At 42.0% G+C, this 18426-nt stretch overlaps 1 protein-coding gene across 1 annotated transcript in view; it reads right to left on the reverse strand.

The window, feature by feature from the left end:
- GIGYF2 (GRB10 interacting GYF protein 2) overlaps window positions 1–18426 on the reverse strand; it is a 115695-nt gene that overhangs the window by 49536 nt on the left and 47733 nt on the right. Inside the window, exons 7-11 of the mRNA XM_027875274.1 lie at window positions 11199–11378; window positions 3350–3567; window positions 3106–3268; window positions 2839–3027; window positions 1050–1240 (exon numbers count right to left, since the gene is read on the reverse strand). Coding sequence (XP_027731075.1) covers window positions 1050–1240; window positions 2839–3027; window positions 3106–3268; window positions 3350–3567; window positions 11199–11378 — 941 coding nt within the window. The remainder of the gene's footprint in view (window positions 1–1049; window positions 1241–2838; window positions 3028–3105; window positions 3269–3349; window positions 3568–11198; window positions 11379–18426) is intronic.

Below are 18426 nucleotides of genomic sequence, written 5' to 3' on the forward strand. Positions count from 1 at the left end.
GTCTTGGGGAGGGAGGGGGGAGAAAAATTTAAAACTCAAAAGCTTACAGAAGTGATGGCTGATAAATCAAAATAAATTAATAAAAAAAAAATGAAGAACGATCAGAGAGCTAGAAGAAGTCCACCCAAAACAGAACAAGAGGAGGGACTTACAAATGCTGCAGAGATAAAAGAATGAGGACAGAAGTTGTCTCCATACAGAGAGAGGAAAAATACCTTTAAACAAAAGACCAATGCGAAAGTATAAACCTGAAAAGTGGATCAGCAATAGAACTAGGGTCCAATGCTCAACTGACAAAAATACAACGAGCATCTTATAAAACAGAGATAACTCTTAGAGGAACTGTTTTTTTTTTTTTAAAGGTGAATTGTCTACATTGAATATGACAGAAGTACATACACAATTGGGTAGCTAGATGGTGCAGTGGACAGAACACCAGGCCTGGAGTCAGAAAGACCTTAGTTCAAATCCAGCCTGAGACACTACTGTGTGACCCCAGGCAAGTCACTTCACCTTGTTTGCCTCAGTTTCCTCATCTGTAAAATGAGCTGGAAAAGGAAATGGCAAACCACTCCAGTATCTTTGCCAAGAAAACCTCAAAGGACTGAACAACAACACATATACAATTAAATGGAAATCTGGGGTCTCCTCAGATAATGACAGACCAGGATGCTCCCATCCTGACCCTTTAATGGTTAACTGTTTGATTTAACATCCAGCTAAACTAAAAATCAAGACAATGGTACCCATTAGCAATTGCTGAAAGGGAGCATTTTTTTGCATTCTTCACATACCGAAAGCAAAAAACAGCCAAGGGCAAACTCAAAAGGAGCAAAAAATAACCTGACATGATGACCACTGCATAACAGACATTTATAAGCATGAAAGGACTGGAAAGGGAATAAAGTTCACTCTCATAACTAAAGACACAAAATGTGTCTGCCCCTTTGGGTAATTAAAACAGGAAAGAACATTCTATGTTGGTTTATTTGTGCAATACTGCTACAGTTTCCAGGAAGTTCCTGGTGCTAAGGAGGCCTAACATTTACCTGCTGCAGGTGTTTGAGGCCATCTTCATCATCTGGATCTGCAGAGACACCGCTCATGCCAGGAGCAGCCACGGCTGGCGTCTGGGGGGTCCGGAGGGCGGGGCCTGGACTGGCAACAGGTGGGGGGAGAAGACCAGAAGAGGACGGGTCTGAAGAGTTCTGTGACAAAGACTGGACAGCAGGGACCAGTTCTAGAGAAAGAGATGCAAGACATTAAAAGCCTCTCGCATAGATATAGTGGCCTCAGGAGAACACACATCTGCATTTGGGCTGCCTGACAGTAAGACTAACTAGAAATTCTGCATTAAGTCAGGGCAAACTAATGAAAGAAAAATCAACAATTTAAACAGAAAAAATGGTGAAAACAGTAGCTGTATCAATCAGTTACCAAAAATTATAATTTAAAGACAGTATTTCTAAGTCATAGGAAATATCCAAATTATTTCAGGATTTTTTTTTTTGAAGGGGAGGGGAACAGGACAGAAGCTGTGATTTCATTAGCAGTCTTAAAGGAGGAAAACTAACAATGCATGTTAACACCTACTCTCGTAGTCCTAATATTCTACCTGGGGCACAAAAGAGGTCAAGTGACTGGCTCAAAGATTACAGGGTCAGAGACCTGTCACAGACCACATGTGAACCCACATTTTCCTCATCCTAAGATCATGTAAGTATGGCTCCATTCTGCCCCCTCCATTTTGGGGGGAATATTCAGTGAAGTCAGATCTTCTCACAAAAAACTACTGGGGACAGTCCAAATACTACTGCTGTAACAGAATTTTATCACACTGCGTCAGATTTCAAGTCAATAATTCAATACAATGAAATTAGGATTACAGGAGTATTTGTACAGTCTTTGAGTAAGACGTGACAGGTACATATAGAATGAACTCATACTTGCTAGAGACCTTTACAAATCACAAAAGAAAGTGACTACTACAAATCTTTCAGGTTACATACAGACAACTTAAGGAAGAAAAGAGGCATGGAGATTTGAAGTCACTGGCCTCATAAGCATCAGAATCCTGTGGCAGAGAAGGGAGATGTCCAGGAGGGTCACTGGCATTACAAGCATCTTGGGACAGAACAAGGCCTCCCAAAGGTTAATTCTTTCCCCAGCATCCCCTTGTCCTGCCTCTCCATCCACAGACAGTAAGTACACCATAATCAGTTGCTTCATGACCCAAATATTTTCAATAAACTGAATTTTTGCCTCAAAAATGCCTGAAGTAACTAGAAATAAATATAAATGGTAAGTTAGGCAGCCTCTGCTTAAGTGTTAGAAATTTTCCTAACTGGGGGTTCAGGGCAATGATGACTGAACTCATCTAAGTTTTTGTCTAAAATAAACTCTCAGAATCTAGAGAGGAGGAGCCTGGTGATAGCGAGGCTGTCATACTGTCCCCTGGGCACTGCAGAATGGGGAGTGGCAGAGTGGATCAAGGGTTTACTAAGTTCAAATTGGGCCCTGGCTGTGTGACCCTGGGCAAGTCACAGATTCTCTCTCAGTCTCAGTTTCATAATCTATAAAATAAGAATAAAAACAGCATCTACTTCACATGGCTTTTGCAGTGCTCAAGTAAGAGAACAAATGTAAACTACAAAATACTACAGAAAGATAATTACTATGGGGATTAAGCAGAGGAATAGAGTCAAACAAGATCACTGTGGTGAGGTTATTTCCCCTCAAGTTTCCGTTTCTCAGTAAAGAATGGACAGCGTGAGGGAAACCCCTGAGTCTCATCATCTCAACTTCAGTTGCTTTGCTGACTTCGGCAAGGCCAAGTACCTTCTCCTCTGCTGGGCCCCTGGGTGGGGAGGGAGCTCTCGGACCGGCTGTCTTCTTCTGGCTGCTCCGTTTTGCTCTCTTCTTTCCTCTCAAATGGGCTTGGCTGCAGGGGTTCCTGAGGCTGCCGCTCTGAAGCACTAGCTGGCTGAGCACTTGGGGACGATGGCCTGATGGGTTCTTCTGAAGTTTCTGTGACAGGGAAAGATCTTGAATTAATAATAAATTAATTATTAAAGTTTGGCCAAAGTCCCAAAGAGTCTTCCTTACCTGCAGCTCCTCGATCTACTCGATCCCCATCTCTGCCGGCAGCCTTATCGGGTTCTTTGGCTTCTTCATTGTGACTCCCCTCCGAATCAGAGCGCTCCTCCCCCTCCTCTACAGGCCGAAAGTCCATTTCCTGTTCCTCAGGAATGGGCTCTTTCTGTACTTTCTGTAACAAGGAAACATACACTCTGGATAACTCATTTCATCACTACTCTCCTCTGCCATGAAAAAGGAAACAAGTGTTCACCTTTAGGGAGAGGAAGGCCCCGGAGGAATCAAAAGTTCCCATTTCCTCTTCAGCGTCCTCCAGGCACCATTCAGGAAGGCTGTCCCTGTCATCATCTATGCTACCACTGCCAGACCTCACTCGTCGGTAACCTCGCTCATCATCCCGTTCTCGAAAGTCAAATTCAAACCTTCGTCGCCGTTCCACGTGCTCTCGCCACCCTGCAGATCGAGGACCATCTAAGACAGGGAAGGAAAAAAATGAATGGTTCAGTCAGTCAATAAGCATTCATCAGGCACCTACTATGTGCCAGGCACTGTGCTGTGTAAGTGCTGGGGATACAAAGAAATGCAAGAGACAGTCCCTGATACCAAGGAGCTCACTGTTTAATCAGAGAGACGACAAGCAAGCAGATGTGTACAACAAGACCCACATAGGATAAACAAGAAATAATTAACAGAGGGAAGGCCCTAAAATTGAGATGGATTGGGAAAGGCTTCCTGCCTCAGGTGGAAGGCAGGAGGCAGAGCCCTCTAGGTATGGGGAAAAGTCAGAGAGAATGGCTGAAGCCAAGAGAGGGAGGGTCTTCTTTTTGGAATAGCCAAGAGGCCAGAGTTGCTAGATCAAAGAAGACATGGAAGGGTATAAGGTATAAGAAGACTGGAAAGGTGAGAGGGGGCAGCACGGAAGGAGAGGTTATGAAGGGCTATGAACACCAAATAGAGGATTTTGATCTGATCAGGATCTGATTCTGGCGATGAGAGGGAGCCATCAGTTTATTGCTTGGGGGGTTTCAATGGAGGATGAATTGGAGTAGTGAGAAACTGGAGGCAGGAAGAATGAGCAGCAAGTTACTGCAATAATCCAGGCATGAGGAGATGAGAGCCTGTACAGGGGTGGTGGCAGTGTCAGAGAAGAGAAGGCTAAGGCCTTGACAACAGATTGGTTGGGGAGGGCGCACGCACACAGCAGACAGCAGGTTCTAAGAGATAGTAAGAGGGTCAACGATGATACCAAGGTTGTGAGCCTGAGAGACTGGTGGTACCCTCAACAGTGATGGGTCAGTTTGGAAGGGGAAAGAGAATGGGATGATGACTTTGATTTTCAGCACACAGAGTTTAAGACATTAATCAAACAACCAGTTTGAGATATCTGAAAAGCAACATGACATGGGAGGCTGGAGGTCAGCAGAGGTCACTTTAAGAATCATCAGCATATATCCACATCCAAAGAATTATGGAATTTGAAAGCAGATCGAAGCATACTATTTGCTATTTTTTTCCTTCTGTTTTGTTTTGTTTCCTTTTTCTGGTGGTTCCTCCTGTTGATTCTCATTCTTCCTTACAACATCACTAATGTGAAAATATGTTTAATAGGAATGTATTTGTATAGCCTATATCAGATTGCAAACCGAATGGGGGAGGGAGGGGGAGAAAAATTTAAAACTCAAAAACTTATGGAAGTGATTGTTGATAAATCAAAATAAATTAACAAAAAACAAAAAAACAAACAAACAAAAAAGAATCATCAGCGTAGAGATGGCATTTAAAGCCATGGGAGCTGACGAGGTCACCAAGTGAAGTAGTACAGAGGGAGAAGGGAGAACAGAGGGCCCAGGCCAGAACAGTCAGAGTGCAAGGAGGAGAGCCAGAAGAAAGTAGCGAGCAGATCAAGGAGATGAAGGTGATGAACAGAGAGGTCAAGAACAATGAGGACTGAGAAAAGACCACTAAATCTGGCAACTGGATCATTGGTAACTTTGGAGAGAATAGTTTTGGTGGAATGAAGTCAGAAGACAAACTGTAGGGGATTAAGAGGCACAAATGAGAGGAAAGGAAATGAAGGCACTGATCGCAAATAGTCTTTTCAAGCAATGTGGCCACAAAAGGCAAAAGAAATACAGGACAATAGTTATCAAGGATGAAAGAATCAAGCTGGAGGCGTTTTTGGAGGATGAGGGACATGCAGGGAAGGAACCAGTAGCTAGGGAGAAACTGAAGATAAGTAAAATAGTGGGGACAAGAGCAGAAACAATCTATCAGGAAGAAACAGGGCCACCTCTCTGTGGGCGACACAGGGTAGAGGAGGAGACAGTGGCAAACGGCATCTGAATCTTAAGAGAGGAGAAGAGGGAACTCGCAGTGAACGGTCCGCAGGTGAGACAGGGAGAAGGGAAGGAACGGAATGGGAGGTTTTAAAAGGTTTGGAAGAACCACAGTGGAGAGTGGGATAGGGAGTTCTTAAGAAAATTTAGAGGGAAGGAAAGAAAGTATTGGGTAGGATATGAACAGGACATTTAGAAGTCACAAGTATGGGGAGCCTATCTGTTACTTCCTACCCCTTAACAACATGTGATATGAGCTACGCTTTTACCCTTAAGTGGCAATTCAGTATGCAAATAACTGTGAGCAAGCTAGTCACTTCTACTATGGATAACATAGAGCTCCTCCTGGTGAAAGCCTCTTTACTAGCTCACTTACAATGAAGTTGGGGGAGGGGGGAAGGGGGGTAGAGGAAATACTCATTTTGAAAATGAAAGACAACGTAAAATTACTTTTGAAGCAGTCTGGCACCAATTAGACTTAGATCGACACCTTTTACACCAGAAGAAAGTAGCAAGCAGATCAAGGAGAAGAAGGTGATGAACAGAGAGGTTCACCCCCTCAGACCCTGATGGGAGACAGCCCAGGATTCTGTAGTGCCTTGGGAATGCCTGGACCTGCTTCCTGGCTAGTCGGTTTTTTTTTTTTTGACTGGCTAGTCAGTATTGAAGGGAGAAATCACTGCGGAGAGGAGATCCCCTTCCTCATCACCAGCAGCAGCTTGCTGACTAGCTGCCACCAACAGGCAAATGGGCACAGGAGCCCTGGGAGGGGCAGCACACTGCTTCCAGATTACCTCTCACAGGCAGCTACCCCTACACCAAATGACAACTGCCACACACAGGCCAGGTGGGCCAAACTAGATGAAGCAGCAAGGAACTCTGGGAGACAGGAGACCGCGTGTGCCAGACAGGTCAGAACTCGCCATCCCCATCTCCATCTCCATTTCCCCAGGTAGAGAAAAGTCCAGGCCCCTAGCCTGACGCTTCCAGCCCTGTGCCCTCCGCCATCTTCCAGAGAAGCGGGCTCTGTCTGAAAAGATGCAGCCTGAGGATGACTTCTGTAGGGACTGAAGACCCAAAATGGGAAGTCCTTGATCCTGTCAGGTTGCTCAACATCAGAAACTGCGAGGATTTTATCAGCACAAAAGACCATACAGAAGCAGTACTAGTATGTGCTTTGTCAGCACATCCCAAGGCCCAAACGACTTGCCTACCAGAACTGCATCTGAAACCTTCCCTATATGTTGCCTCCCGCACTAGGGATCCTCTGATTTTGCAAAGTGCTAGGGATATATACGGAAAAGAGCTGAGCATATGGTGAGTGCTTCATAAAAGCTTCATTCATTCACTCGTATTCCATAATACGTTTAAAATGGACACATGAAAAAATTAGAAGACAAGCAGATCCTACCTTTCATGGCTACGAGCAGAATATATTCCTAACTAAATGAGGAAGAGAGGCAATTTCAAAAGATGAATTAGGTAATTTTGATTACATGAAATGGAAAAGCTTTTGCACAAAAAAGAAAAAAGAATGTGCCTAGGAAAAGAAAGGAAGCTGGGAAATGGGGTAAAAAATTCTTCTATCAAATTTCTAATAAGAGCTTGGCATCCAAGCTATATAAACAATTAACAAATGTCCACATATGCAGCCAGCATCACTTAAAGATCTATTTCTGTGTGTGGCCTCCATCCTTTCTGGATACAGGTGTTTAGCTTATCATACACATCGAGTACTAGGGTGACCTATTATCTCACTTCCACACATGTATGCCTCAGTGGAACTATGTTGTAAAAAATACTACTTCAATAAAAAATAGGTTACCAGGTTCTAGAGCACCCTGCTGCCACATTAGCATTTCATATTAGAAACAGTTCACCAATAATTATGATAACGTACTCTTTATGATACTGAGTACAATCTTTAGGTCTGGTGCTAGGGACAGACGTATTTTTGGCTGGCAAACTACTGGTCTGGAGTTTGAGTCTAAATTAGCATCACAGTGTCTACAAGGCCTACAGGGGCCAAACTGAAATTCCTGGCGCAGTTTTCTATATTGTGTAGTGTAAACAACCAAGACAACCTTGACAAAAACTTCAGGCAAATATTCATTTAAAATTATATTCTTCTAACAAGCATAAAGAGACAGCTTATAATGAATATTACTCAAAAACTTTCTACGTAGTGGGATGAGAAAAAAATTGTTTCCTTTGAAAGAAATCAATTTTCATTCTTTTTTCTAACCCAGTGCTTCCCTCTTTCTTAAAGTCTTACTGCATGAAAATGACATGAACAAACAAAACTAAACAAAAAAAAAATAAGAGAACAGATTTACATATTAGTGTTGAATATACTGACAAATTCCCCTTAATCTAAGGTTTATAAGATGAGTCAGAGAAAAAATAATCTCCCTAAAATGGATTTGAGGGATAGTCGAAGAGTCTGAAATTTTACTTTGTTTAACTCCCTTTAATAGAATCAACACTACACAGGCTGAGAAATGTTGCTCCTCTTCCAAAACATTCACCTTGTTTGTTTTTGACCAGCTGGAATTTATCTTCTCTCTTAGCTCGGATCTTGTCCATTCTTTCAGCGAATACTCACTCACTGGGAACACATTCTACAAGCCCTCCCCCTCCACTAAGCTGGCAAATACAGCACCAATGCCATGATACCTCGAACTAGAACAATCCTGTTTGGATGCCCAAGGCAGACCAATGTTGGTGAGAATATGAATGGAAGAGAAGAGAATCAAAGATCCCGTGTGCCCAGAAATCTAAGGAAAAGCCCCAATGGGCACTGTCAAAAACATCTACCCTGACAGAGTTTATAAAATGACATAAAATTTCTTTATACTTTGTTATGCTTCTAACAATGTCAATAAAATAATGCCAGCTACACTGTTTAAGCACTCGATAAGCTACATAGGTCTTATATGACGTGGTTAGTGGTTTTATACACTAAAGCAAAGTTCAAATGGTATGTTAAAAATCTTTAAAATAAATATCCCACATGACCTGAATATTAAAAGGTCATACCAATAAAAAAGAATTGGAAGAGAACCAGGACATATACTTTTCATAGTTATGCCAGGGAGTGATTTCTTAAACAAACCAGGAATAGACACAATTACAAAGACAAAACAGATGATTTCAAGTAGAAGAAATGGAAAAAATTTTGCATGAACAAAATGAATGCAAGTGAGACAAGAAAGTAAGTGGCTGCCTGGGGGAAAATCTATCAAACGTCTCTGATAAGAGTCTGATATCCAAAATATGAAGGAAATTAACAAATATGTAAGTACAAAAACCATTCCCCAATAAAGTGGTCAAAGGTTATGAACAAATAAATCCCAAACGAAGAGCTATAAACTCTTAAAGACTATATGAAAGAACACTCCAAATCATTAATAATAAGAAAAACGTAAATCAAAACAACCCTGAGGTTTCAACTCACATGGAGAAAACTGACAGAGATGATTTAAAGAGAAGAGTCAAGGTTCGAGGAGTTGTAAGAATATGGGCACATTAATGAACTATAGAGTATGAACTGGTGGAATTTGTCAACCGGTGCAACTCTTCTGCAAAGTGATTTGGAATTCTGCAAGAAAATAATTAAAATGTAATGCCTTTTGACAGAGAGATTCCAATGTTACCTCTATGTTCTAAGGAGGACACTGATTATAAAAAGGCCCCATACACTAAATACACCAAAATATTTACAGAAGCACTTTCCGTAGTAGGAAAGAGTGAGAAGTGATGCAGCTGCCCCCAGTCAATAGTTAAATAAACATCAGTTCATTAACATAATGGAATATGACTGTGCTGTAAGAAACGATGAATGGGATGAACACAGATGTGACAGTAAGTCAAGTGAAACGATGCAAAGTAAAGGAAGTAAAAGTAGGAAAAGGTATACATGACGACTACAACAATGTAAATGGGAGGAGCAGAGACAATGGAGATGAATCCTTGAAGCTGCAATCAGCAAACCCGGCCCTTTGCAGAGGAGGACGAGGAGCTCACGCTTTCCCCCAACACGGTCCCCTTTTCTGGCAAAGGCACCTCCTCAACCCCACCCCTCCTCACAGTGACCCTGACAAGATCCTCGCCCCCTGAGATCCAGACAATGGCCAATTCTTCCCATTCCTCCCGTCAGGACATCTCTCACATCTGACTCTTCCCATCCACCAAGAGCCCCCCTGAGTGTAGGTCCTCATCACCTCTCTTCTAGATTACTGACTTGTCAACAGCCTCCTAACTGGTCTCCCTGCCTCCAGTCTCTCCCCACTCCAATCCTTCCCACACACAGCTACCAAAGACATTTTCCTTAAATGCAGATCTGACCACAGGACCCTGCTATTCAATCAACTCCCATGGCTTCCTATTGACCTAGAGATCACCTTTGTTTAGCTAGGAAGTCCCAAGTAACTTGGCCCCAGTCTATCTTTACAGCCTCCATGGACTTTACTTCCTATCCTGTTATTTGACCTTCCTTCCCGAAGAGGATCATGGCATCAGGAAGGTGATACATGCTCTCTAATCATCTGGTCAAACAGCACCCCATCTCCCTTCCTACATGCCTGCAATCCTCTTCTTCCCAGAGCCCCTGTGTTCCTTAAAGACACAGCTCAAATACCATCCTCAGCATGACAGTTTCGTGATTCCGCCAGCTGCCAGGGCCCTCTACCATTAGAACGTGAGCTCCTTGTGAGGGACTATTTCATTTTTTGTACTAGTATTCCCACAGCCAAGTATAGTGTTTGGCACACTGGAACCATGTAATGAATACTTGTTCGCTGACTGATATCAGACTTTTTCAATATGTTAGTTCTGCTCAGCTATTTTTCTCCCTCTATTTTTTAAATTTGTTGTTATAAGGGATGACTCTCGAGGAGAAATCAATTGAGCAGTGCAAGTAATATAAAAATAAAGAATATAAATACAATTATATTTTGAAGAAACAAAACATAATACAATTGGCATTGGCAGTGGGTGGATAGTAACCTTTTCTAAGACTCATCTTTTCCATTTTCCCATTCCAAGATATAATGCTGAAAGAAAACAAAATCAAGTGATACATATGCAATTGATGAGCTTGAGCCCTCAATGCCCTCACGACCTACATATGCTACATCCACATCTGATTATCATGCGGTGTTGAATCAGCAGTTTGGTAGGGACTGAACTTTAACACAAGCACCACTGTGTTCAATTACCAGCATATCTTATGTCAGGAGAAAGAACAGACTGAAGCATTCTCAGAGTAAAACAGAGGAGGCAAAAGAACCAAAAAGGACTTCTTATTCTCTCTCCTTGCTTCCAATGTGAAGATACAGAAAAAGAACATGTGATAATACATTTGACCTGGGTTTTAAGCTGATTTGCAAAATAAACCACTACTTTTTCAGGGAAAACAGCAATAAAATAACATACCCTTTCTTGAGACCCATAGTGGTAGAGGGGACACATTCCATTCCCATTTCTACATAAGCAAATATATGACGAAAAGTATGCATAGAGAGTTAGGAGCAGAAGCACAGAAATGTGGGGCAGGAAGGAAACTTGGGTGATGATTTCTTCAGATCCCTTTGTTTGCTAGGTGAGGAACCTAAGGTCCAGAAGTCAACAAGCAACAGCTCACTTTTCCTTGGATAATATTTTGTACTGACAAAAGCCAAGCACAAACCAACCACTCTTCATTGTCATCGCTCTCTAGACAATGTCCAGGCTCTCGGTTATTTCAGTGATTTTTGAACTTCTCACCTGGGCTGTGGGGACGCCATCTCTCTCCATCCCTTCGTGATCCTGCCAGGCGCCAGCCTCCATCTTCATCTTCCCCATTTTGTTCCTCTCTAAAGATGCGCCAGTTTTCACTCTCAGAACGGATAAATTCATGCTTTCTCCCTGCTACTGTCGTCCCGCCTTCCTCAAAGTTTGGTCTCACTGAAAAGTAAACAAAGTAATCACAGAACTTTTCCAATACAACTCTTGCAAAATGGATGTGACGTCTAAATCCCAACCTCCTCCAACACCCCTCATTTCCATTCTTAAGCAATAAGTAACAAATCCAGTCACGAATAATCAAATAGATCATATACTGGTAGATCAGCTTTCTTAAAATAAAATTTTCCTGGGAGTGGGGTAATTTTCACACTTAAACAACCAATAAAAAGTTATCAAAAGACAAGAAAATCCTTACAAAACTACCAAGAAATCTTTCTACCAAGGTCCTATGGTTTCTCTCTATTTTGTCCCACATATTTGGAAGAGTAAAGGTATAGCCCTGCTTAGTGAACATTGCTCCTAGACAAACAGAATTATATAATCATCCTTTTTAAAATGTTTCATTGAGGCTCTTTTAAAATAAAATCAGGTACTTCCCAGTCACTCTCACCCCGAATAAAACCCTACCTTGTAACAAGAAAGTACAGTCATGCAAAACAAATCAACACATTGGCTCTTGTATGAAAACGTTTGTTTCATTTAGCCTGCCATCTCTTTGCTAAGAGCCAGAGGGCACATACATACACATGCACGGACACTGCACCACCATCCTTTGAAATTGCAGAATCCTACCATCTGACAGTTTGAAAAGGGTCTTAGAAACTTGCAAGAATCCCCCCCATAACATGATCTACAATCCTAGGACAGTTCACCCCAAGTGGCACATTCTCTTGTAGACATCTGTGCTCACCCACTTGGTTAAAGGCATGGGTGGCATGCTTATCTATTCTGCAGATGACAAAAAGCTGGGAGGCACAACTAACACAGAAGATGACAAAATCAGGACCAAAAAAGATCTTGAAGGACTAGACCACTGGGCCGAATCTAATAAGATGAAATTCACTACAGATAACCATCAAGGTTTACACTTGGATATAGGAAATCAACTTCACAAATACAAGATGCAGGAGGCCAAGGTTAGAGAGCAGTTGTTTTGGAAAAAAAACCTAGAGGTCTGAGCGGACCCAAAGCTCAAAATGAGTCAGCAATGTGACATAGCAGCCAAAAAAGCCAATGAGATCTCCAGAGGCAACAAGAACAGCACAGCTCTCAGGAAGTGGGGGGTGACAGTCCCACTGTCCTCTGCCCTGGTCCTGTGTTCAATTCCGGGCACCCCAGTTTAAGAAAGATGTTACCAAACTGAAGGATGTCCAGAGGAGGGCTCCTGAGAGAGGTGACAGTTCTTCCTCCCTGGAGGAGGCAGATGACCACTGTCACCATGGGACAGTGGGGATTCCTGTCATGCAAGGGTCGAACTAGATGGCCACTGACGTGCCTTCCGATTTTCAAACCCTGGGATTTTTATAAATAATGTAGCAGTTTCAAATTCATGGGACAGAGCCTGCTGTGACAGAATGATTCCTTCTAATCTCTATGAAAATATCAGAAGGAGAAATACAAAGCACTTTACTGAAATAACTGCCAGAAAAGGAAAAAACATCAATCACGCTGGCACCCCGGGTACCTGAAGCATCCCCCGTCCCCATCCCCCAATGGCTATTCGCTGGCCCCAAAGAGGCCATCAACCATTTGCTTTTGCAAGAAGGCAGAATCCTTTAGGATTCTGGAGTCAGAAAGAGTTCAAATCTCAACTCACATACTCACTGGCTGTGCTGCCCTGGGCAAGTCACTTCACCCTGTTTGCCTCAGTTCCCTCATCTGGAGAAGGCAATGGCAAAGCTCTCCAGTATCTCTACCGAGAAAACCCCCAATGCAGCTCAGTTCAGTCAGATACGACTCAACAACAGAGGATTCCAATGTTTTCTCCCCAATTAGCCTGCAAGTGGTTGGAAGGAAAATGCCTAGGAAAGCATTCAGAAAACTATGAAGCGCCACACAAGCATATGGCATTCCTTATTTTATTACTTTTTAATTCCTTACATGAAGTGCTTAATAAATACTATGTGACCCAGTTCCAATCACTCTACTTGTATGGGATAAGGATTGATCTTATTTTCAATAATCTATGGAAGAAAAAACCCTGAAATTTCCAAAGTAAACCTTTCAAGTGCATTTCAACAATCCAATACTGCTGCGGTAGGGAGCTGAAGGATTCATAATGGTACTACTAGGTGAAAACTCAATTTAAAATAAACATAAATCTGAGCAGCAAAATAGTAAAATTTATGCCACCCCTACCCCTGGCCTTACCTCAGCACTCACTGGTTATCGATTATCTTCTCATCACCATCTTCTTATCTAAGAAAGATGATGCTGACTAACTTCAATTTCTGGTTTCTGGTATTAAAAAATGTATCATAATGCCCTTAACTCTCTTATAAATCTGAAATAGAGCAACATGCTTCATGGACACTACTTCTTTCTGATACTCTCACAGCCAACCATTCTCCATCACTTAGAAAGAGAGATTTCAAAGAAGACACAGCTCTGTCTGGTGTTCACCAGATGGCTTAAGAACGGTCAGTATTAGTGCAGGTTGAGTCATCTGGACAACAAAGAAGTTTAAACAAAAACCAAGCCAAACAGCAAAGGTTTAATAGGCTGTAAGTACAACTGAGTGGGCCAGAATAAAATCGAAATGGGATACATGTGAAGCCCACTTCCTCTCCAGAGCTATTATTTTAATAATGCCTGTTTACTTCTAGAGCAAAAATAGAAATGTGCAGTGTACAACTGGGAAAACCTGGACTCAGATCCTGCTTTGAGGTGAAACACACTTCCCCACATCAGTGAACTCACAGGTCCAGACCATCAAAAAATTTAAAGATGGGGATACCAGAAGCCTTCGAGGAATTAGACCAAAAAAAAAAATTTGAGCAAGGCCGAGCAAACGGTTTCTAGAAGATAATCTGATATGTCAATAGAGTAAGAAGAAACTTCTTCACCAAGATTCTATGGCTTTTTCAGCAAATATTTAGACTTTTGCTAGAGATAAAGGACTCTAGAGAAATACCGAAATAGTCCAACGTGGACTAGTTAGAAATTTTAACAGTAGTTTTAGCTATATTCTATAAAAACCAAACCTATATTGACAGACCATACTTTAAACTATATAAAATTAATATCTAAGAAGTAGCTAACTTATTTCTAAGTAATTAGTGGGAACTACAGTTCTGATTGTGGTATACAGGAGGTTTCAAAAGCATTACAAGCTTACAACTGCACTGAGACTTTTGAGATACTGTATATATTATGATACTTACATTATTATTACAGACCCTACAAAGAACAGATAAGCAGTACTGCAAAACTTTCATATGTGAAATTAAACAAGTCAGATTTCTGCCTATAGGCATAGGAAAGTTAGTATTCACCAAAGACAGAAGGAATTACTGCTTTCTTCAAGTGTTGCCTGGTTCTAACTGACTGCTCTATCCTTATGATTATGGCTCAGAGCCTCAAGACTGAAGCGGATGCTGGGAGCACACCCACTCTAACAGTCCCCTACTGGACTGGAAGGAGTCATTCCCATCTTTTCTTGAAGACTTCCTTTCACAAACTTGTGCTCTGGTATGAAGTAACATTTCTACAACGCTTTCAAGTTAGGAAATGCTTTCCTCCCAACAAACTGATGAAGGCTTAGAATTTCCCAAAGGCAGTGCTAAAGGAATAGCAGAACAGGATTCAAACAGGCCCCAATCTCCTGCCTACTGCACTCAAGATCCCGGCAGGCTCTTTCCTCTACTTCCCTTGAAACACCCAAATTGTGTCTGAACTCTCATCCACTTCCCTAAGTACAATCCCTTTAATTTCTCCTTAAGATTCTTCTTTTTATCATAATAAAACAACATAATAAACATTTATTAGGCACAATAAATATAACACCACCATCCAGTGCTGAATGAGCTTACAGATAAGTCTAGCAAGAAGACAAAACACAATATTACGTGAAAACTTGAAAAACCGTGACGCCAAACATGGCAGACTATAAAAAGCCTAGCTGGACCCGTCATCTTCCAGAATGAGGTGCCTTCATCTCTCCAAAGAACTATGCCAAATTAAGGGTGTCATTTATCTCCACTTTGCCCCTCCGCACAGATGTTTTTCATCAACTCCTTCATGTACACTCGCTGAACTGTGTCCTCACTGCTTCTCCAGTTCCACAACTGGACTAGCACGCCGCTGAGGCCTGGCCTCCAATCGCCACCTCTTGGACAGGACAGATCACAATCTCTCCAAGCTGCCACATGTGCACAGTGAAGCTTCCTGTCTTTCTATAACTCTTCCTTGGGTAATCGAGCTGCCCGGGACACCAGAGGACCCCCTCTGGCTTTGACGTGCTACATTATGGCCAACTGGCCAGCCCTTGTTGAGTTCAATGTGTCCTGGAAGCCATTTCTCATAAACAAAGGAAGGATCACTGGGGAAAGCGGCACATGCTGCTAGCACCCACTGGGTAGCTTCTCTTTCCACTGGCTTTAGGGTCACCTGGAATTGAGTCCTCTGAGACTGCAGTGAATCACTGTCGTACAACCTCCCCAGAACTCGGGTGTTTCAGAGACACTTCTGCCTTACATACTGTAGTTAACATTGGGCAGGGTTTTTCTACAACGAAAAATAAAATAAAATGTAGTGTTGGCCTTGGCCTGGTCTAATTGAGTGGACTTCCTAAGGAGAAAGAGCAGTGAAAGGGCACCTGTGTGCATGTTTGACCGACAGCCAACAGTGGTGTTTATGGAAAACTTCAGACAGAGCAAAAGAGGCCCTCGGCCAACACAATCTACAGCTGGGAAGCTTGGAGCCTACGAAAGCCCACTTTCAAAAAGCAAAAGCGGAATTATGGGACAGAGATATATCAACTTGTTAGTATACAAGGTTTCTACATTAGATGCTAAATAATCTCTGCTATTATTTGTTGTGACATGTTACTATTCACATTTTTAAAATGTGTCTGTCTTCCTTTTATATTCAATAACAAACCTTAATGTCAGAGAACTGAGGGGTAAAGACTATCAGACATTCCAGAGAGTATTGCCTTTTAATAGTCTAACAGGCCTGTTTGTTTGTTTATTTTTCAGAGGGCAGGGGTTTGGAGGGGAAGAACCCTGTGATTTCATGAGTATAGGGACCTACTTGACCAAAACAAAATCAGCCACTTCACTGCTCCTTAGTTAGCTTAAGAGACTTGCGGGGGGGGGACTGAGGTGAAGGGATGTGCAGAAAGTCACACACTCAGTATGTCGGAGACAAGACTTGAACCCAAGTCTTTTTAAGTTCCAAGTCAGCACTCCTTCTTTCTCGACAATTTCTTCTTTCACTGCAATGTGACCCCAACATTACATCTAACAGAGAGCCTGGGATCGGCTAGGAATTAGCAGTGTGGTTAAAGGTAAAAAAGCTACTGTTGGGGCTGTTTTGGGCTTGGATATTTTGGGGTAAAGAGACTAGCTTTCGAGAAAGTAAGGCACTCTGGGACAGCCCTGGGCCCAGAGCAGAATCTTGGCGGTCCTCAGAATCCCTGTATGCTGGAAGGACAAGAGGCAAGCCCACATGAAGATGGTATGAATGTACATGTTTAAAGACTACTGGGGGTGAGATTCTAGCCAGGAAGGAAACACAGAAGAAGGTAGGGCACAGAGACCTTGGGCTTCACTGTACAAATGCAGCTGATCTGGGTTCTTTGTGACAAGGTTGCTCTATATCATTCCAAAACCAAATCGATCCAAAATAACCAGGGGGTCACACTGACACGTGACAAATGAGAGGCTTCAAAACTCCTGAGACAGTCATGGAGTACAGACTGAAGAGTCATGCTGGGCCTTAACCAACACTTTAAATGTCAGTCTACAGTAGTGGGGAGCTTCTTCAATGTCGCTAAAGGGTATCCCTTGTCAGGAACACACCCACATTTCCACTTCTCTCAGAAAACTGACATACAATAGATCTGGCCCTCTCAGAGTCTGCATGACCTCTGGTCCAGACTGCCATTATCTCCACGTTGAGCTTCTAGGAAGACTTTCTCTTTGTAGTGTGGCATTTAGTTTTGACACATCTGGGAAACTTCTTTATAGTTTCCTGAAATAATGTGGTAATTCTGCACTTGGGGGACACCTCCCCATTATGTTTTATCTAATTTGTCTTCCCAATCTTGTTGTTTTTATCTGCATTTTTTCCATCATCTTTTTCCAATTCCATTATTTTTCTAAGGTGGCTTTTCCACCTTGAGTTCTACTACTTTGCCCTCTTCTGTAGTAACGGTGCTCTTAACTGCCTCCACTGAGACTTTTAACTTTCTTTACATCATTTCCATGTGTCTACATTGCGGGTTTCCCTTGTCTTAGCTCTATTCAGATTGTTGTGGATTCCCTGTCAGCTGAGCATTTGCACATCTCTCATGGTGTGGCTGATGCTGCCCTCATTACACCATTTTAGATCACCATCCCTCTGGTGCTCGTTACTGCTTTTCTTACACCACAAATTTAAAAAAAAAAACAATCAGCACTTATCTCCAGTTCACTTATTTTCCAGTTAAGGCCATTTCTGGAAATTCTGTTGTTTGTCAGGATTTCTACTCTGACTTACAAGAGAGGAAACTGTCATAAGGAAGGAGGTTCATTTGTTACCTCTCAATTGTCTTCTTCCAAGAAATCCAGTTCCTGGTCTAAAATTTGACAAGACTCAAAAATATCATTCAAAGAGTTCAGAATTCTGTAAAATGAGCGCCAGTTTCATATAATGTATTTCCTTGTACCTCAAGATCTCAAAGTTTACATTCTAAAACCCTATTTCTTGAAGTTGTAACTATCCCTGTTAAAATACAGTATAAATATCAATTAATAAAAATCTACTGGGATATGATGACTGTAAGAGTTCATTTTACTGAAAGTAATTCCCAATTTCATCCTTCTACTATAAGACACTTACTTGGAAGCCACTTGGCAGTTAGAATCATAAGCCTCTGCCCTACATATTATCTGTTTACGTCACAGCTGCTATAAAATGCTCAGAATTTATTTTAAAAATCAGCCTGCCAACAGCTAATTATCATTTCTACTACCACATGAAGGAAAGACTCTATGAAGCTTCC

This window comes from Vombatus ursinus, unplaced genomic scaffold, assembly GCF_900497805.2.
Source record: "Vombatus ursinus unplaced genomic scaffold, bare-nosed wombat genome assembly UNPS02014808.1, whole genome shotgun sequence".
In the NCBI taxonomy this organism is placed as follows: domain Eukaryota; kingdom Metazoa; phylum Chordata; class Mammalia; order Diprotodontia; family Vombatidae; genus Vombatus; species Vombatus ursinus.